This window comes from Leishmania donovani, chromosome 19 (assembly GCF_000227135.1).
Source record: "Leishmania donovani BPK282A1 complete genome, chromosome 19".
Lineage (NCBI taxonomy): Eukaryota > Euglenozoa > Kinetoplastea > Trypanosomatida > Trypanosomatidae > Leishmania > Leishmania donovani.
In genome coordinates this window covers 59,746-80,651 of record NC_018246.1, presented here as the reverse complement: position 1 = coordinate 80,651, position 20,906 = coordinate 59,746, and the positions used below count along the sequence as shown (strand labels likewise).

Below are 20,906 nucleotides of genomic sequence, written 5' to 3'. Positions count from 1 at the left end.
GCGTGAGGTGAGGGAGGGAAAAAGGCGGAGGGAGGAATGGAAGATGAGCAAGCAAGGGAAGGGCGATGACAAATGCCGAGGAGGCCGGGAAGAGGGCGTTGCAGCAGCTCGTGTGCACATAAACCCACACGGACGAGCACACAAAACAGACTGTACAGGTACACAGATATCTGCAAGGCGGATATCCCACTAGCAGTGTCGTAGATCACTTAGCAGGTTCAAATCACGCAGAGAAAAAAAAGACTAAACAACGACAAACAACGAAAAAAAAAAACGACAACGGTTTCCATGCCACAGATAACACACACAGAGAGAACAAGTTGCTGCGCGGATGCTGCTACAGCGTATCCAGATCCCATCCACAAACATGTCAGCAACACAGGCGGAGATACAACCACAAGTCACCCGCCTCAGCTGCAACCCACGGCTGCATCCGGACCCTCCTCGGGTGGAAGAAAGACATACAAAAAAAAAGAGATGCTCAAGGGCATAGGAGGAAGGCGAGCACATTACAAGCGAGTCAGTCATCCCCATTGTGAGAAAGGGGGTGGGGTACAAGGCACACTCGCCGGGGCAGGCGTGCAGCGTCGATCTGCTCCGAGCCCCTCCACCATTTCCTGGCTTCGCAGAGCCACAGTGAGAGAAAGAGGAGTCTCAGGGGAGTTACATGGCGAGTCCGGAGCCGTCGTAGCATCGCGGGTTGTTTGGGCAACCAGGACTTGAGGCAAGATGGTGGCGCCACTCGTCTATGCTGTTCTTGAAGCGCTCGTGGCACAGTGGGCACACGCTGTACGTCGGCACTGCCTCGATGCACTTCTTCGCCGCAAGGTGCTCGTTGTACTCTGTTGCGCGGACTGCCTCGTGGCATCGAGGGCACTCGCGCACCAGCCGCCGCTTCTCACACTCGGTCACCAAGTGCTGCTGCAGCTGGCATATTTCTGTCACCTGGTCGCACAGCGGGCACGGGCAGAGCATCGGACAGGCACTTACGTAGTGCAGGTCCAAGTTATGCTCATTAAAGCTTGAATTGTACTCGCCGCAGAACTGGCACGTACGCAGCCGGCGGTATTCGATCGCGCCTATCAGCGCAGGCGCCTGCTGCAAGAGCGGCGCAGTGTGGACGCGAGGATCGGCCTCTTCAGCGGCAGCGGCACTCGCCTCTCTCGCACGAGGCGCCGATGAACGCTGGGGCTGTGCCTGGGGTGAGACTGGACTGCCCCTGCCGCGCGACTGGACAGCCACTGTGTCCACTTGCATGTCCGACACCTTTCGCGCAATGCTGCCAGCAGCGAGCTGGCTCTGCTTGTACTGCTCCAACTGCTCCTCGATGAGTGCCTGCTGAACCGGCTTGATGTCCTCCAGGTAGCCGCTCGTGGAGCTAGGGTCCAGGAAGAGCAACTTGGCCAACAGATCCACCGCGGCCAGCCGCACATCGGCGTTGAAGTGCTGAAGGCTGGGCAGCAGCACCATGGAGCACAAGCTGTGCGTGTCCAGGCCATCGGGAGCGTTGCGTGCAAGTCCAAACTCATCCACAAAGGTGCTGAGAATGTTAATGCGCGACACATGCGCGCGGACGCTGGCAGGCTTCTTGTTTTGCTTGTCCGGGTCCACCAGCAGCAACTCCACGATGCGGCGATGGCCGAGCGGGGAGCGGGCGACAGCAACCACTGTCTTCTCTACGCTCTCTTGAACGCGCGCGTTTGACTCGCCGAGTCGCGCCGTCAGCTCTGGAAGCACCTTGGTGACAGACTCGGCGACCTGGTTTGCCGAGGCTCCGGGCAGCTTGCCTTGCACAATCTTTGTCAGAGCGTTGCAGGCTGCGATGGCAGCACCTGCCACCTGGTCCCCGACACCGTAGCCCTTGACAGACATGTACAGCACCAGCTGCGTCCATGCAGCAATGCTATGGGAGGCTAGGGCTTGGCAGCCGTCACTCGACACGGCGCCACGCAAGGCCGCCTCCCGCTGCTGCCCCTTTCGGCTAAACAGGCAAGCTACGCAGTACACACCAAGGTCCTTTGTGTAAGGCTTAGCTGCTGCGGCGGCGTCTCCAGTGAGTGGCGATGGCCCGGCCGGCGCCGTCGAGACGCGCTTGATGGCGGTGTTGAGGGCGACCTCCCAGGCGGCGCCGTCGCCGGAGAGCGGTACCTCGTCCTCGTCAGCGCCGTTCCGGGCGCTTGGCTGCTTGCCCGTCAAGCCACCTGTGGCGTCGGAGAGGTCATAGTAGCCCTTGCCGCCTACTACTACCTCGTCATGCGCGTTCCATCCCCCCTGCACGGGGCGTGAGGAGGCGGTGTCGTTGCCTTTTTCCTGCGCTGCGGCGCTGCCTGACGCGCCTACTGTGGGGGAGCGGTGCTGCGGCGGTGATGGAAAAGCATCTGTCGCAGCCATGGCGGACGGTGCTGTTTTTGGTGGGGCAGCGGCGATCTTCTCGTTTTCCACTCGGAGGGTCTCAATACGCAGCTTGAGTTCCTTGGCTAGCTTGTAGTTCTCCAACGCTACGGCGCGCTGCTTTTCTAGTTCGAGCTGTGCAACCTCGCGCTCGCCGTTCTCGATGGTGATGATCTGCTGCCTGAGTGCCTCCGCGGCATCAAAGTCCTCCTCCTCCACGGCCTTCTGCTTCATAGCAGCCAGTTCGCTGATGCGGGTGACGAGCTTGCCGGTCACCCTCGCCGGCGTGCCTGGGGTGTATTCGTTGTGTGTGGGGGGCATCATCTCATCCAGTGGCACCGTGGCGCACTCTCCGACGTGAATAGCGAGTGGGGTATCAATCCAGTCCCGCAGCTTCTTCAGCAGATTACCGTACACTGCCAGGGCCACAACGCCGACCTGCTGGAAAATGTTGTAGCCGTTAGGATGGGGGTTGCGCAACACCAGCTTCAGGTACGTGCAACAACGTTGTAGGCCAACGGTCTTGAGCTCCCTCGCCTGGTAGTTACTGGCCGCGTTGTTGGAGAAGCTGACGTGGCCAAGACGCTTGAAGGCTGCCTTGCTATACGGGCCGCACACGCCATCCTGCTCCTCTTGTGCCGTCGGCTCGGCGACATAAACGACCATGCACGACGATATTTTGTTTTCGTTAGCGAGAATGCGTAGGGTGTTTGCCAACACGATACCGTCAAAGCGGAAGCCCATCTCCTGCGGGTACGATGCGTGTTTCCGCGAGACCCATCCGCACGAGTACCCATCCTGCGCGCGAAGCGCGTCTGCCGGGTGGACTTCATCATGGGAGCTAACGTGGCACAGGTACATATGCAGGCGAGGGCCATACTTCGCCTCGGAGTGAAACATGAGGAGCGTCCAAATACAATAAGAGGGGTGGTTCAATCATTAAAACGATGAGGGAAGGATGGGGGGAGGACGGTGTTGAGGATGCTTCTGTTTTACAGATAACTTTTTCTGTTGTCCTTCTCTCCTCACGGCCTGCTGCAGGACAAAGGGAGGAAGCGAGGCGGAGCGGCGGTGGAAGAATAACTCGCTAAAGAACAGGAAAAAAAGAATGTGGTACAGTCGACGACAGGCGTCTCTAATCACCGATGCCGACGGCTCAGCGGAAGACGAAAGAAGAACGAAGGAAAACAACACAAAAAAACGTCACCACTTAAGCGCCGCCGTAGACACCGGATAAGAGAAGAAATTCAGACGAGGAGGAGAAGCAACAGCGACAGTCAAGAGACGACGACTCAGCCCCAGCAAGGTTTCAATCCTGTTGCTTTCCGCCAACTCAATGGCCATCGGTTAGAGCAAGCAAGAGTGCTATTTCAAGTACAGAGGGAGAGAGACAACGACAGCAAACAATGGTGGCGCTTTTCTATCTTGTGTTGAGCAAACAATTTGTGACTCCAGGGAACGCAAAATGACCTCTCGCCTTCCTACACGCACGAGGGAGGAATAAGAGGGGGTGAGAAAGAGAGAGAGAGACTACGTCTTGGCAGGTTTCCTCCGCCTTCTACAACTAGCAGATGCAGACACAGAAATAGGGAGAAGCACGACAAGTTGGCGCGTTGACTTTGTGAGTAGGATTCATGTAAAAATGAGAAAGGGGGATGCAAAGGAAAGGCGCGCCGTGAAAGGAGTCCGCGTAGCCGCAAACAAGTGAAAGGGGCGGAACGTCGCGTACAGACGAGCCGCAGACAGACAAAAAAGGGGTGGGGCATAGAAGGGAAGAGAAAAGGGGAAGAGGTTGGCGCAAAGTGAACGACAAGGGGAGTGGGACAACAAGGAGAGTGTGTGCGCATGTGCTTTCTTATCTGCGCATCACTTCTTTGCAAAAAAGCATGCGCAGGCTCCCTCTACTCCACCTATCATAACCATTACAGGAGCGCTAACAGCACGACACGAGTGCAGCGCGCCGCCTATGGAAAGCATCAAAGTGCGTCATGAGGTGTCATCGGTGAGCAGAGGCGACGGCGACACAGACTCACTTTGAATCTCATCACCCGCGTTCTCCTTTCCCCGGCTGCTCAGCAGCGTGATGCACCGCCCCATCTGTCCAACATCAGCAGCAGTAGCAGCAACGGCGTCGCTGCTGCCTCCGAGATGCCTACTTTTTTCTCTCTCTCTATATATATGTGTGCCTTTGGCATGTGCCTCGCTTTTCTTTATGCCTTATCCGAATGTGCGAATCTTGCTGCCTCGTTGCCTGTTAGACGGAATCGGCTGTGCGGGCGGTTTATGCGAGAGTTACTCAAGATGCGCTTAGGAGATGCCAAAACCAAAACCAATCAGCCGTGTTCTCAAAGTCAGGCGAGTTCAGCAGCACTCGAACCGAGACAACGACAACATAGAAAGAGTGGTGGGGCATGAGCGGAAGGAGGCGAGGAGTGACATACAGGGGAAAAGAAGTTAAAAACGGCAACAAGACGGCGTGAGGGGGGCAACGGTGGTACGCCTGATGTGCGCGCCTCCCTTCCGTCAGCGGCTGGCTCTGCCCGCTTCGTCCACGGAGAGAGAAGATACCGTGCTGCGCAGAAAACGAAGACTGAAAAGGGGCACGGCGCTCCTCTACGACTCCTCGTCGTCCTCCAGGTCGATCTCCTCGCTGCCTTCCGCCGCTTCCTCGCAGCTTTCCTCAGCGTCGCTGCCACCCTGCTCGCCAGCAGCCTCTTCTACATCATCCTCATCAGTCTCCTCCACGGTCGCCTCGTCCTTTTCCAGCTTGTACTGAGGAGGCGTCAGGAAGTCAGGACTCATCTCGACCACGCCGTTTGGCAAAATGACCGCAATGTCACGCACCGCTGTAGCCAACACGTCCACAAGGGCGTTGAGGTGGTCCGTGCCTTTCAGCTCGTCCGTTCCTGCGAGTCGCTTGCCCTCGGCAGCCGCGACCGAGAAGATCTCTGACGCAGCGCCGACTTGTGCAGGCGTCAGTGTGACGTCGCCGGGCGCGCGCATGACGGCCCACGGCACATGGCGCCCCTCCGACATCTCGCGCAGGAACGTGCGGGCGCCGAGCCGAAGCGCGTTGTGCGCGTCGGCGCGCGAGACCTTCTGGTACCTGCTAGCCTTGCCCTTGCCTTTCTTCATGACAGTTGAGATGTGCACGAGTTTGCTTGGCGTTGCGTTGCTATAGGTGACATTCAGAAGGGTAGACTGGCTGCACTGCTGGCCCGAGTTGAAGCCTCCGTGGCCGGTGAGACCGCTACTGGTCACCTTGCCCATGGTGCCCGCGTCCGATGCGAAGAGCGGGGACACGTGGAAGCCACCATCCCGACGCACAGCGCGGCCCAGCTCACGCAGGAACTTTTCCGCCACTTTGAGCGGCTTCTTCTCGTCGCCCTCTGCCCCGCCCACCGCCGGCACGCAGAAGGCCTGCGCCATTGTTGTCTTGTCCGCGACCCCATCAAACAAGACGCATCCCATCGCCTCCGGCTCCGGGGCGCGCTCGACGAACGCCAAAGAGCGGAAAAGCACGTCGCCGCCGACCGGGGCGTGCAGTTCCTTCATCATGCCGGCATCCTCCGGGAGCTGCACCAGCGTCACTGCCTTGGCATTGGGCATGGCAAACTTCGTGTGCACCTTCTCCTCCTCCTCGGTGAGGCCGGATCGGATGAGCTGCAGCTGGGCGGCGCGCAGCGGCACGGTGCTCACGCCGCTCTCGTTGGCCTCCCTCGAGAGGGTACGGCACAGCGTGCGGCGGCCGGTGTTGGGCAGGCCAATCACAAACGCGCAAATCTTGCCCGTCAAGTTCGATGCCATCTTCTTACTGCTGCAACCCTCGTTCTGACGGAACTGATTCAGCACCCGCAGAAACTGGCGCTGCGTGCGCTCGCTATGGACCGAAAAAGGCGTGACGGTTGCTACGATGTTGGCGCCGAGGCCTTTGGGGTAGCGCTGCTGCAGGGCGAAGGCTACGAGAGCGAGCTGCGACACCATAGCGGGGGCAGAGACCACATCTGCCTTCGTCAAAGTGAAGAGGAGCAGAACCTTCCGCCCTCCCGTGTAGTCGGCGGCCTGGTCAATGATGGCGTCCAACAGAGTCCACGGCATCGACTGCACCGCGAACCGGGCGTCGAGCGTCACGACGTACGCCGCAGCAGGCAGCTCCAGTGTAGGCGCATCGGCACTAACCTCGGCCGTCGCCGCGGCAGGAAAGATGAGCTCCGTGAGCGCGCGGTTAAACTGCACACGAAAGTGGTTCGAGTCCTTTGCGGAAATGTAGAGCAGCTGACGCCGGTTGCTAGCACATGCGCCGACCCTGACTGTCTGGTTCTCTTCGCCACCGTCCGTCTCGGCGTCGGTCCCCTTGCGGGCGCGACGCTCTGCCTTCATCACGCGCGCAGTTTCACGCGCCTGTAGTACGTGGCTGAGGATCTGCTCCTTGTCTGGGTGACGGTTTGACACCTGCAGCGCCAGCTTTGCCATGTCGCGTGACTTCTTGCTCCTCTTGGGAGCCATTCCAGTCTTTTTAAGCGCCTTGGCCGCCTTCTTCAGATCGCGCTTGTGCTCGCGCTTTTTTCGGTCAATCTTATGGCGCTGCTTCGAAGACATGCGCTTCGACTTGGAAGCCTTTACCTTCACCATCTTGTCTGCGAGTGGGTGCGGAGGGGAGGGGAGCAACAAAACAGATGCCGTCAAGAAGGAAAAAGAAGGTCACTCCGCAAGACGATGGAGAGAGTAGCAAAGCGATGAGCGTTTCTAGGCACAAGGAAGAGCATGAAAAGCTGAGCCTTCTGGGATGGAAGAAACCTTTGGACGCCACACCGCGCTAGTGTGTGCGCAGGCCGAGGATGCTGTCGCTGTATTCTGTGTGCAAGGGTGTGTATGCGCGCGTGAGGGGCCAACAGCACACGGGAGCTTACAAAGCGTACGCACAGACGATCTCAGCATCATAGTCGAGATAGTCGAAAACGAAAAAAAAAAAGAAGGCAAGGAGGATTTCGGTGCACGGAGAGGAATCATGCAGTTTGACTTGCCGGTCACGCGATGCACTCTCGCACCGCCCGTGGCGAGTTCGCGTGCAAAAGCGCCACTGTGCGAAGGTCCGCCTCTACAGGAGAGCGCCTCATCGATGCGTGCGCTGCAAGCAGCAGGTGAGGAAGTCTGTGGTGAGAAGCGGGCTGAAGCGTCATTTTCATTCCAAGCAAATGCACTGCCCTGCGTTCTCCTTGACCCGAAACACGCGTCAACAGCCTTCGCTGTAGCGCGTGGCTTCCATGCTGTGTCTACATGTCCCCGAAGTAGAACCACGAGAGAGGAATGACAGCTACACTCGACATTACGGAGCCTTTTTTTTTTGAACACTCGTTGTGTTTCGTTCTCGATGCCCATCTTCGGCGCCACCAGGCGTGTCTCGCAACTACTATTGCTACTAGCTACCTTCCCTGAATGCAGGAAAATCCACCCTCTCCTCTACGCTAGATGGAGCAACCCTCCAGTATCTCTCACCTTCCCCATCCCTCGCCATCCCTAACGGATACAGAACCCAGCCTTGTCTCCCAGCCGCGTGCATGGGGTCCATCGGTGAGAAGAAACTCGTGCGAGCGAGATGCTCCAAATTGGAGAGGAGAAGAGAGAAGGACGGAATCTAAAACAAAAAGAGGCATAGGTGTGCCGCACCGATGGAGCGCACGAAGAGGAAGAACGGTATCCTCGTCTCTCTACGCAAGCCTATTCAAGAGTGGGAAGGGGAGAGGCAAAGAGCCGGTGGTGCGCGCTCCTCAGCGGCTGCGAGTGACCGTGAGCGGCATATGAGAGAAACGAGGACTAGAAGTGCAGGCTTTGCTTTGTTGCCTCTGCGGGTCCTAAGATACTCTTCACCCACTAGATCAGCTCGAGCAGCTCCTACTGATAATGTGCTCTAGCGCCCCCAGCGTCAGCATGCACGTCCCTCTTCCCGCCTTGCCTCCCCCCTTTCACATCAGCAGCCTACTCCCTTTGCGGGTGAGCTGTCACACGCAAACATCCCAGTACGCGCGGCAAGCTGCTACTAAGCAGAAACACAACCCTAAGGCACAGAGTCTGAGGCATGAAAAGCACAAGGGGGAAAGAAAACAAAAAGAGGCATACACAAGACGCCTGCCCAAAGGCGGGGCATCAAATCATTGCCAAGACACAAACGCACCAGGAGGAGACGCACGACCTCCAACAAAATATAAAGCAGCGCTAAAAAAAAAACGCAATAACAGTGGAAAAAAAAAAAAACGATGAAAACAAGGAGTGTTCTTCAAGCAGGTTTAGCAACGTGGATTTCACCTGCCCTCTACGCAGCCGCTGTCGCGGAGGCGGCGGCGGTGGCGACAGAACAGCCGTTCAGACCAAGCTGCGGCTGGGCGGCGCCGTCAGGGTAAATAATGACGGGCACCTCAAACCGGAAGTTGGTGAAGTCCGCCGCGGCGAGCCGCCTTTGCACGTCCTCGACAGACATCTTGCTGAGGTCGCGACCCTTCTCGATCGTCTGCCTCATCTGGTCTGCAAGCGCCACATCCATCACGCGGTTCAGTGCACGGTACAGCTGTACCATTCGCGGTGCTGCGTAGCGGCGCTCGGCGCTGTCTGGCGCACGGAAGCGCTCTGGGCGGTTCACATACTGCTCCCACTCGGCAACGATGCTGTCAAAGTATGCGTGTTTGCCGTCAATGGTGCCGCTCTGAACCCAGCGCTTCATCCGCATGCACCGCTCGTCCCACTTGTGGCGACGGTCGTAATCGAAGTCCCTATGATACCACGGGAGATTGCGCGTCTCCGGCACGTCGGGATCGAACTCCGTGTAGAAGTCAGCCCAAGTCTTGGCCATGGGGTTACGCGTCTTGTCCGCCTTGATCTGAGTGAAGACGTCACTCGTGTAGATGGCGTAGTTGCAGTTGTCCGAGATCCACTCGTTGAAGAGCTTCTCTTGAGTCGCACCGACGGGTAGCTTGGCCCAGTTGTATTCCAAAGGGGCCAGCAGGTAACGCAGACGGAAGTAGAAGGCGTCGGTCTTCCATAGGCGCGGGTTCGGCATCTCGCGCATGGCCTGCTTCAGGCACTTCTCGTACTCCTCAAAGCGAGTAGAGTAGAAGTCGTCGTCCTGGTACGCCAGCGTGCGCTCCGCGTTGATGCGATTGGATTCGGGGCTGCTCTCGCGGATCAGGTATTGAAATAGCTGCTCGCGGTTGTGTGTATACAGATCCTCCATGGAGGTCTCCATGAGCGTCTCAATATCCTTCACCATGCGGCGGTAACCGCGACGGTTCTTGCTGGCGTAGTGCTTCGGCTGGTTGTAGCCGCTCTCAACCCACCCCTGCATCTCGCGCCGCGCATTCTGGCGGTCAGGGTCGACGTTCTTGATGTACCAGCCTTCGTAGTCAAGATTCTTCTCCCAGTAGTTCGTGCCGTCGGCTTGCCCCTTCTCAAAGTAGCCCCTCGAGGCTGTCCAGGAAATCGGGATGCGGCCCGCAATCTTGGTAAACTCTTTCTCGCACTGCTCACCAAGCCACGACCAATGACCGTTGTGCGGGCCTTCGCGGCGCTGCTCCTCGCCGTTCCAGAACTCGCGTTCACTACTCATCAGGCCTTCCTCCTTGGTGTACTGCTTGCTCAGTTCATCCATGCTCTCGTGCTCAAAGTACTTTTCGATGGTCGCGCGGGGGCGGCGGAACATGATAGACTCCTGAAACTCCATCCAGCCGTTATGAAGCAAGTGTCGAATCGCGTCTGGGTCTTTCGTGTGCTGGTTCTGCAAAAAGCGGAGGCGAATCTTGTCCTTCATCTCCGGAAGGGGAACGAGCAGCCAGTAGTAGTGCTTAATCATTGGCAAAGACTTGAGGATTGTGCGGTAGAGAGACATCGCAGCGGCCTTCAGCTCCCAGTTCACACCAGCGTTCGCCAGTAGAAACGTGCTTCCTTCGCGGCGTCCGGTGACTGAAAGGAACTCCATGTGGGGGTGATGGTCTTCAATCGGCGTTTTTGGCAGGACATCGCGGTAGTCTACACCCTCGCCAGCAGGGTCCCGCTTGTAGCCGTGGTATCGCATCGCCGGCGGGCCGCCGGTGAAGTAGGGAGCCTGATCAAACTTTCCTAAAGATGTATTGAACTCAGGTGTCTTGATGTTGTCAGATCGGCCATGAGGCACGTCGTACGTTGGTGGCTTGAGAGAACCCACTTCTTCCATCTTGTTGGGGTACTTTTCCTCACAGTAGGTACTGGAAGGCTTCTCAGCATAAAGCCCAGGCGCGTTGTCCATGCCCGTCGCGTTGGGAATGCCCCCATCATTCGTCTTCGACGGCCCAGAGCTGGAGGAGTTGAGGCGCAACCCTGCAGCCACCACACGCAGCGGTACGCACAAGCGTCGTAGCATTTTGCTTTCCACTATACGGCACTGCTAATATATTTGCAGCAGGAGATCAATGGAGTGGGGAAGAAGGTCAAGTAGCATGCGAATGATGAAGGAGCAACAAAAAAAAGTGACGGCAGTCAAAACACGAAAAGAAAAAACGGATGCGAAGAGCAGGGAAGCTTAGGAAGCATATTCAGAAACCATGAAATGTACAAGAAATGCAAAACGGCAGAAACAATAACGCGTTTTTTTTTGCATGCATGTTCGGGTATGAGCTCACCAGCAGGATCATGAGTGCTCGCCAATAAACTGCAAAGTGAGCCGTTTTTCTTTGTATCTCTTCCGCGCGCTTGAACAAGCGCCTCTTTGTTCGCTTTCATAACTACTTTATTAGTATTAGAGCGCTCGACAACCGTTACTGAAGATTCCAGGACGAGGTTTTGTATGTTTTCTTCGGAAGATGAGCTACTAAAATGTACGCATTCACTTGGGCGTGCGGTTTAATCAAAAGAAAGCCACGGAGACGTTTTGCGTGAAGCTCCCCGAATTCGTTTTGTGAGTCTATGGGAGCTGCCTTAGGACAACCAAAATTCACCGCCGGACACTGGATGCTGCCATCGTCAGAAAAGCACATGCAGTGCGTTCACGCAAGCTAAAAACAACGAAAAACTCCGAATCAAGATTCGGTCCAAAAACACAGTCGAGACGTCCGGCCAGCCTAATAATAATACGCCTGTCACCATTCTCCGACTCAGAGTCTGTTGCTTGAATACGTGCAGCGCACACATAGACGGCCTGCACTCACCAAAGGGACCGTAGCCGGGAAAAAAACTCGCGTTGAGCGTCAACTGCTTCTGCAGTCAGGGGGTGGTGTGAGCAGTCGATGCAGAAAAGGGAAAGGAAAAACAAACAAGTCAAACAAAAAAAAAAATAAAGAGCTAACAGCAACGCCGATTTCGGACGGCCTCTTTGCTTGAATAGAAGTCGCAATAATGCGTGGTAGCTCTTAGGAAGGTCATCACTATCATTGCTACCTTTCACGATCAGCGACCTGGTGACACTCTACCGGCCTGGTTTGCTCTCTCAAAGCGCTGCATACTTCAGAGAAGCACATGAGAGAAAATCACATTCGATTTATCGGCACAAGATACAAGAACCCTTCACATCCTCAGCGCAGTCTCTCGGCATTTTCTTCGGCGGAATTTTTGCCAAAAAGAAGGAGTCTTCCGAGTGAATACGGTGTACATATTTATATGCTTCTCCAAGTCGTCGCTTCTTACACTTGTCCCAAGACGAAGCTAAACTGGCGATCTGTAAAGTAGGAGCAAGCATGTCATCGTATCAGTTTCACTACACTTTACATTGAACCATGGAAGTCTTCATCTGAACACCAAAAAATCGGGACTTCAAAACAGTCGATGAAACCCTGCCTGAATGACCAAAAGAAACAGAAAACCAGTGAAACAATAAGCATACGATACACTGATCTTCGTCGCACTCCATCTTCGTAGCCCCGCAAATGATTCTTTTTGGTTTAGCACGACTAGCGAACTTTCATGTCGAACGACCGCATTACGCGAATTCATCTGTCAAAACCCACTACCCGGAGCTGCACGATTGTGATATCGCAGAGCGGCCGAAGCAAGGTTAGGCAGGTATAAAAAAAAACTAAAAGTCGAGTGTCCTATAGCTTCAACAGAAGAAACTCTTTGCCACCACTCGCCCCCTTTTTCCACCCTCAAAGCTTTGGGATGCCAATGTTATCGGCTTGTGTGTCACTGCCTGCATAAAAGCGATGCTTCTGCTTATCGAGCATACTTGTTACTACAATCCACAGCGAAAACGCTGCAGATGACACACACAAGAGGAGAAAAAAGGGATAACAGTGTCCTGGAAAAGCGAAAAAAGGTAATATATAGAAGGGAGTAAATGGCTTACTTGACAGTGGGCAAAGCTCATTCAACAAGGAAAAGACTAAAGGCTGCATTGATGCAGCATTTTAACAAAAAGTGCTTTGCTCTGCGGTAAGGGCACCTCGTGTTCTCTAGTCTTTGAGACGGAAACAGATACGAAGTTCTGAGGATTTCTCGAAGCATGAAACAAAGCGCAGATGTAGAGATATACCAAGCAGCGGAGGAGGGGCTATTTCGCCGATAAGATAATGCACTGCAAGAACGCCATGGATGCTCTGCACAGCTTGTTACTGTCTCCTCAGTAAAGAAACGCAAATCGACATGTACCCGAGAAATGCGAAAGGAGAGATGGATAGCAAGAGGCAAGAGAGAGAAAGCTTGGTTCAACAAGTGACCGAGAAAACATTAAAGCCAGGTGATTCTTGGCGCCGTAGAATATTCTGATTCCTCCGCGTCTTGAAGAGCCTGTGCCCACTTTCGTTATGCAGAAAAAAAATGACAAGATTAACCAGCGATCCGTGTCACCGTCAAGACGCTGGAAAAGGTGCAAAAGACAGAAAGACGCAGGAGAACAGTCGGCAAAGATGAAAAGGCCAAACCAGAAGGTGGAACAAGGCTTTCTTATCGGCAGCGAGTTGCTGCATTCGAGCCACTGGAGACAAACATATCATGATTCAAGCCTGGCACTGAAACGCTAGAAGCAAACAAAGGTAGTGTGATACGAGCTCTACTCTTTCAATGCACTAAGCACATCATTGAAAGCTAGGTACAAGGAACAAAGAAAGTAGAACAGTACTCCTAATACTTGGCAAATTGAATACAACGCAAATAAGCAGTTCACGCTTGCTTTCCCGTTGTATGCCCAATACACGACGGTGAACTCTGGGTCGACAATGAGCAAGAATAAATGTTCTTTTCATCAGACCTTGAACAAACAGGTAAACGAAAGTCTCATTACAGCGGCAAAGCAGTCCGCATTTTTAGAGGTGGGCAGAATGCTTCAAGGCAGCCAAAACGAAAAAAAAATTATAAAGATGCAAAAGACAGAATCCAGCAAAACATAGAGTGTACGAACAACAGTTGATTAAGGTATTTCAGCCAGGCACTTCACTGGGACGCGCGGCGCGCGGGAGCAGGCACTCTTTCGTGTGCCTTACACGCTGCACTCTTCTTTCGCCACACCAGCAAGGGTCCAGACGAAATCGCCCTTGCAACAGCTATAGTTTGTCAGCAGAGCACATCTGCAGATAGAGAACCTTGCTTGGCTTTTAGCGAACGATAAATGGAGTACACGATGTCAAAAAAAAAAGAAAAATAGGGTAATCAGCTTAAAGCACCAAAGCTGCTTCAAAAAGGGAGAAATGATAGCAGTACCCGGAGAGCATCACTTCTCAGTGCGGCCCACCGAATGGTTTCAAGCACCTGCTAGTCACTGACTGCGGGAAGTAGCGCTTAGCATGCCGCTCAACAATTTTCGATGTCGTTGAGAAGTGAGATTCAATTTAACTAACATCCGGCCCTCCATCAGTTCCTTGCCGTGCAGCGTCAACACCACTGATTCATCTCGCCCTACCCTCGGTTTGCGAAAAGAAACAACAAGAACACAGAATGGCCTTCGACAAGTCAGATACCTTGGGCTTTCCGGGAGTCGCTCGATACAAAACAATTTTCCAGGGACAAAAGAACCTCGAGTTGAAAAAAAAAGAGCAGTAGTGTCTTAACACCATTCACGGCATCCACTCTTGATGACCGTCGATTTCCAAAAGCTGATGTAGTGGAACTCCCGCTCTGCATGATTGAAACATGGACGTGGTTCACACAAAATCTCCACACTCAAACACCGAGCAGCCCGCTCGCTTGCCCTTCATGGCGTGCCAAGAGTGTAAGTTATCTGTTTACGATATAGACTAGGGACGCCAGAGGATAAGAGAAGGGGGGGGGTGCGAAGAAGCACTGAGCGACTCTCTTTCACGCAGACAGAGTATTACACGTTGTGCTGAAGGTTGAGAAAGGGGGGGGGGCACTGATTCCCTCTCCAAGTTTGGTGCACCTGTAGAGACACGCTGACCGGAAACTGTGGTAAACGGCTGTTCAGAGGTGAAAACGCAAACCTCTACAGGGTTTTCTTGACGCTGAATTGTAATTGTTTTGCGAACTTTTCTTTTTGCACCAAAGGGAAAGGCTCAGAAAAACACGTAGTGATTCTGAAGTTGTGTCCCAGTCCTGGTCTTGTTTTCTGCGAAAAGCATACTGGTGACTGGGCAGTTTTTTTTTCTGTGATCAAAAAAAACATACGGTGCTTTCTTCCTCTTGCAGCGGGAAGCAAAAAGTAAATTTTGAGAGCAGGCATTCACAAAACTTCACCAAAAGCTTAGTTGAATATACTAACCATCACTACGTCTATGCAACTGTCGGCCGCTTTGCGTATCGCGAGTGAGTGGATGATAGTAAAATGAGCATCTCTCTTTTTCAAATGTTCTCTAGCAATTTTGAAAGCTCCACCGAGAGATCTCCTGCCAACACTTTGCAAACCCTATACTCTTTTGGCTCCCTCAGGGAAACGGGGTTGACGGATGGGTGCTAGCATATAGCAGCTTATTGTGTTAAGTGTTGCATTCTGCACAAGCGCACCGCAATTGCTGGCAAGCCTGCTTTTGTTTTCACTGGCTCCTTCGCCCTGGATGCTTAACGAATGACATGAGCACGCGAGGTAGGGTGGTGCGTTCCACTTACGGCAAGACCCCCTTGCTCTGTGTTCTTCTGCGGGGACATTTAACGGAAGCCCAAATCCAATCTGTCTCTTCATGTCAGAACTCTGTACAGTTTTTTTTTTTTTCACTACTGGCTAAGAACGTAGAGAGCGAGACCGACAGCGTTGCGCCTGCTGGGTTTATTGTATGAGTGTCAGCTGAATAATGAGCTTGCACCTCGGCGCTGCTTATCGGAAAGCGCGAAACCACAGTCATCTGAGGCTTAGAGAGATCGTTCTAGCATCGAGATGGCGAAATGACGAAGTGTCCAGGAGAGCAAAGGCGACCTATCACAGTTGTGAACTCAGCGGAAAGTCAAGCTCATCTATGATGCTCCATTTTGATTTTGTTTTCTTCAAGAGAGGAGGACAATCCTAACTTCTCCGTTCACCTTTTCCCCCCTTTCGTGTTTTTTTTTTCGCGTTAAATGGGAGCACATAAAGCGGTTCGAAAAAGACCTTGAGAACGAAGCTCGAGCCAGCTGCAGTGGAGACTAAGTGTGCACAGATCTTGGTTGAGTTAATACTCAGACTCCAATGATTTATTGTCTCCATTACTCATGAGTTTTGCTGTGGTGGAAGCCTCCCATGAATGGGAGAAAATCGCCCATTTTAGTTTGAGTCGGTAACTAGCAAAGCGACTGGTTCAGACACGGTGCCCCTTTCTCTATTTCAGCGCTACAGGATAAGTGGTTGGCGCAAATGGTCACCATTGTCAAACTCATTTGTAGACACGAGTAATGTTTTTCCTATTTCTCGGCAGCATAATGTGCTTGACCGTCTTTTGCGTGATTTAAAGAATTCCGTGGCGGCTCATTGTGGGCGCAAAAAAAAAAAAATAACGGCTTGCAGCAAATGTGAAAAATACACTTGTATCTACACTCTAAGCGTTTGGACTGCGACCTGTTTCTGTGCTTTCAGTTTTTTTTTCTTGTCAGGTGAATAATAATCGCATTTCTCGGTTCATTTTCAAGGCTTTTCGTGTTCCGAAAAAGGGGATGCAGTGAGCTTTATTCACCGACAGTGGAGACGTTGAAGGATATGTGAAACTTGTTTTTCAGTTGTACACAGCTGAACTGCTGGTTGAGGACATGCAAACATTTTTGTTTACGCATATTTTCCTTTTCTTTTCCACTGACGGCGTGCGTGTGCTCGCGACTCTAGAAGCACGACGAACCACGCTTTTTTTTCGCGCTTTTAATATATGAGTCTTGACAACCAACGAAAACGCGAGACGCACAAGCGTTCAGGTCACCTGCCTTTTCGACTTCGAATCTGTTTCTCAGTTCCTGATCACACGTTAATGGCCTACTTCTCCACGTCAGCGCAGAGACCTGTGCGACTGGTAGAGAACAAAGCAGTTTTTTTTTTGCTTCTTTTGCTTACGAAATTGATTATACACTGGGGCTTCTCCTGGAGGAATTTTTGAAACTATCGCGCTGTTGCATTTTATAAAAAATATTGCTTCGTGTGTGAAAGGGGCAGCAAAAAGCTACATTTACCCTTTTTCGAGTGGTTTCAAGTCACTTTCATAATAGGACATTCTGAATTTCGTTACAGCATGGGAGTGTGAGGATGTGTCGGTGGTTTAATGTCGGGGACGAGGCCGGGTGCAACCTTTGGTTCTAAATGCCGGATCTCTGCGCCAACTAATCGAAGAAGGCACGGGCTTCTTGAGAACCCAGTTGGCATCTCCATCTAAATATGGCCATTCAATGAAAAAGCCAAAAAAGACCTTTCCATCCTTTATATAGTGTCTCAGCTTGCATACAAATGGGGCTGTGTGCTGAGTTTACGGATTACATAAGTTCTGATAGTATTTCATGCGATGCTCTTGCTTTGAATGTTTACATGTTCCAGCGACGCTGAAAACAATCTTTTCCCCAGTCTGAGGGGTCTCTCTTACAATTTCATGGTTGCCTGACTCATCTTACAGCTTTTTTTTCTTTGTACCCTTTTTGTCGGGAAAAAATGATAAATTTCGGCTGCAGCATCTCAGCGCAGTCTCGGTTTTTGTACTACACAGGGGCAGTAGGTGGCATCTCTGCAGTACTCCACGTTGCGCATGCTTACGAAAGATAGTCTTTGACCCTATAAACACATTTTCTTTTGCTTCCAGCGCCCGACTATTGGCTACTGCATTGTTCACATGTGATGCTCGTGCCATTTCTACCGAGTTTTATGTTTTAATTGTCGAGGCGGAGGCACCGACGAGTACATGTATGCATATATATATATATACTGTCGCGTTCTAGAGAAATAAGCAAGCGAAAATGTCATTGTATAACCTTCATGGCTTTTAATCCCTGCGCTCCGCGTATGTTATCACAAGGATTGCAAAGCCCCCTTTTTCGACTGTGAGCTGATCCGCCAAAAAAAAAATTCAAGCGATTGCTTGTGTCATGCTCCAGAGCACTGAGTGGAATGGTAAAAAATACTACTGGGCCTATGTCACCAGCATCTTTTGCCGTTCCTGTTCGCTATGTACAGGACAAGCGATGCGCTGATGTGCTCATCGTGTTGAATTCCTCTCATAATAGTATGATACTCTCCGCCTACACCTATCCTCATGTCCTTTCATTTATTCTGGGCCAGGTGTCGCAAGCATCTGAGTAGTAAAGTTGCCTTCAACATTGAGATTTCGCTTAACCGAATTTTCGCTGTTCCGGACATCAAGCTGATCTTCAACGGTAATTATTGCTGCACACGTTCTGTACCGCTTGCGCGACGCTGTGGGTTTTATCTCGGCTAGGAAAAGAACTGCAAACACTAATTTGCATATTTGCGCATTGCACATGAGCGAGGATTGGCCCCAGCACTTCCCACCGAGGGGAACAGTACCAGATGCCGAGGTGTATGATCAGCTTATCAGCGCGTCTACGCTGCAGTGGTGGTATGCCAATGCGCACCTCACAGTAAAGGGTGAGGACGACTCGTCCCTGGCGTTTTTTGCTTCCTTCTTCAGGCAGGCTGGGGACAACTGTCCGACAGCCACTACGAAGTACTACGACGCTTGCGTGTGGGCCCTTATTGACTTGGAAAACATGAAATGCTATGCGGATAGCGCGCTCGACCCCGAGTCAATCGACCAGCTGAAGCTTCGCCTTGATCCGGCAGTTATGGGTCGGAAGTTGGAGCACGTGGAGGTCGCGCTACTGGAGCTTCTCAACAAGGGGCGTGTGCCGCGCCCAGATCGTCTCCTGAAGGGGAAGGCGGTTTACACACAGCAGCCCTTTAGCATCGCACTGGACGACAGCTGCGTGATGCGGATCGCACAAGAGGGATCAGCGCGGCGCTATACTTTCTCAATGACGAACGCGGCGGATGAGGTGTACGTGGAGGTGTGCTTGGAGACGCAGCAGCAGCCAGTGTTGCATGGAAAGGATGGCCGTGTGAACGGCATGTACTACTACTACTTCCCGTCGATGAGTGTGACGGGGTATGTTGTGGTGAAGGGTGTGAAGCGCGAGGTGACGGGTTTGGGGTGGTATGACCGTGAGCTGGGGGGGTCTACCTCTGAAGTCGATAAGGAGGCCAAGTACAGTTGGTCGTGGCTGTCTCTTCATGCCTCGAACATGTCGCAATTGAGCATTTTCCACATTGCAGGTAACAATGAATCTGAGGCGGGAGAGAGAGCTGCCGTGGAGACGCGAGCGGATGGCAGTCGCCATTACCACGACGATGTGATCATAGAGACGAATAAGACGTGGTCAAGCCTTGTTACGTTCATGCAGTATCCGTCTGAGTTTCGCCTATGCTCGGCGTCGATGGGACTGGACGTGACGATGCACACGGCCTTTGCTGCGCAGGAGATCGGCACAGTTCTGGTTGGCGGTGCAGGATTCTACGAGGGTGTCGTGGAGGGCAGTGGCGTGTGCGGCGGAGACGCCGTGACGTTGCGTGGCTTCTTTGAGCACAAGAAGAAAACCTCACCGTATAACAACACGTCGGAGCTGCTGAAGTACGTTGGGTCGTATGTGCATGGCGCGCTCGAGGAGATTTATCCGCTGACCGCGTCTGATTCTTGGGTGTCTGAGAATGTACTGGGGCGCTATGCGATGAATCGAGGGGCGCCTGCGGACAAGATCTGTGAAACTCTGTTCCGGCCTGTGCGCTCCATCATCGACCGTGGCGGCAAGTCGTGGCGCAGCCTGATCCTCGTGAGCTGCTGCAATGCGTTGTCTCGTCAGTACTTCGACTGCCGCCGCTACATTGCGGTAGCCGAGCTGCTGCACGTGGGGTCGCTGATCATCGACGACATTCAGGACAACTCCGTGGTGCGCCGCGGCGGCAAGTGTGTGCACGTGGAGTACGGCGTCCCGACGGCCATCAACGCTGGCAGTGCTTGCTACTTTATGGGGCCACGTGCCGCCCGCATCCAGGACCTCCCGCCGGAGAAGGCCAGCCGCATCTACCAGCTGTACTTCGACGTGCTGCTCGCTGGGCACGCGGGCCAAGGCTTGGATATCTACCGCCTCGACTACCTGATGCCTAAAGTCGTAGAGTCCGGCGATGCGAGCACGCTGTTCGATGCGCTCGATGCGATTCACACATACAAAACGGGCGGTGCAGTAGGAGCGCTCTGCTCCATGGCGTGTGTGCTCTGTGAGGCGCCTACGGTTTTGTCGGAGGCTGTGGAGAGGTTCGGCCTCGCGCTGGGTCTCGCATTCCAGATCGTGGACGACGCGCTAAACATCCGCGGCTTTGAAGGAAATCTGAAGGAGGAAGCGGAAGACATCAAGGACGGTAAGATTACATACCCTATCGCCATCGCGATGGGCCGTCTTGAGGCCGTGGACCGGCAGACACTCTGGGCAATTCTGCGGAAGCCGACAAAGGAAGCGGCAGACATCCTACAGGCAGTGGAACTCATCATGAAAGTTGACGCTACATCGGAGTGCTTTCTGATTGCGCGCCACCGCCTTCAGGAGATGTGGAACGCCCTGGACCCGCTACTCGAGGACTCCTTTCCGAAGCTGCTGATGCGCACATTCTGCTCTTTTCTTGTGGAGCGCACGTACTGAGCACGTCGCAATTTAGCGGAGAGGCGTAGTGTCTCCGCTGCACTCACAGCCTGGTATGAAGGAAGGCGCGACAGTGCGATGAGAGCGAAGGGACGAGGTGGTGCGGTTGTTGAACGTCACAACTGTGCAGACAAAACCCTCGTCGAATGGTGATTAATGCATCAATGACCTTCTTTTTGTTGCAGTATTAGTTTGTCCCCGATAAGGGGGAACGCCTCAGTGCGTGGTATCCGCGGTCCAGTACCCCCACTCTGTGGGAATGCCGAGCAGCCGCCCGCCCCTGTCCCTCGCCAGTGCCGAGGCACTTCTGCTGCTGATAGGGCCAGGCACCTACGGCGTGTGGGAGGTCAGAGCGACTTATCGCTACTGATGTCGGCGGCCGGGGTGCTGGATGGCGCTGCGCCGGAGCGACCTGTGATTGTGAGCATATTTGTGCCATCCATATGATGGCTAGAGTGTGAGCG

General features: G+C 53.4%; 4 protein-coding genes across 4 annotated transcripts; 1 reads left to right on the top strand and 3 right to left on the bottom strand.

The window, feature by feature from the left end:
- Positions 1 to 663: 663 nt before the first annotated feature.
- On the bottom strand, positions 664 to 3,291 carry LDBPK_190240 (hypothetical protein, conserved; the record flags this gene model as incomplete). Its single annotated transcript, XM_003860155.1, has 1 exon — positions 664 to 3,291. One exon carries the CDS (start codon positions 3,289 to 3,291, stop codon positions 664 to 666), a length of 2,628 nt encoding a protein of 875 aa, XP_003860203.1.
- Positions 3,292 to 5,004: 1,713 nt separating this feature from the next.
- On the bottom strand, positions 5,005 to 7,023 carry LDBPK_190230 (hypothetical protein, conserved; the record flags this gene model as incomplete). Its single annotated transcript, XM_003860154.1, has 1 exon — positions 5,005 to 7,023. The coding sequence occupies one exon, from the start codon at positions 7,021 to 7,023 to the stop codon at positions 5,005 to 5,007; it is 2,019 nt and encodes a 672-aa protein (XP_003860202.1).
- A 1,678-nt stretch (positions 7,024 to 8,701) lies between these two features.
- Positions 8,702 to 10,663, bottom strand: LDBPK_190220 (hypothetical protein, conserved; the record flags this gene model as incomplete). The annotated part of the gene is made up of 1 exon (XM_003860153.1): positions 8,702 to 10,663. The coding sequence occupies one exon, from the start codon at positions 10,661 to 10,663 to the stop codon at positions 8,702 to 8,704; it is 1,962 nt and encodes a 653-aa protein (XP_003860201.1).
- Positions 10,664 to 18,213: 7,550 nt separating this feature from the next.
- On the top strand, positions 18,214 to 20,442 carry LDBPK_190210 (polyprenyl synthase, putative; the record flags this gene model as incomplete). The annotated part of the gene is made up of 1 exon (XM_003860152.1): positions 18,214 to 20,442. One exon carries the CDS (start codon positions 18,214 to 18,216, stop codon positions 20,440 to 20,442), a length of 2,229 nt encoding a protein of 742 aa, XP_003860200.1.
- Positions 20,443 to 20,906: the final 464 nt, after the last annotated feature.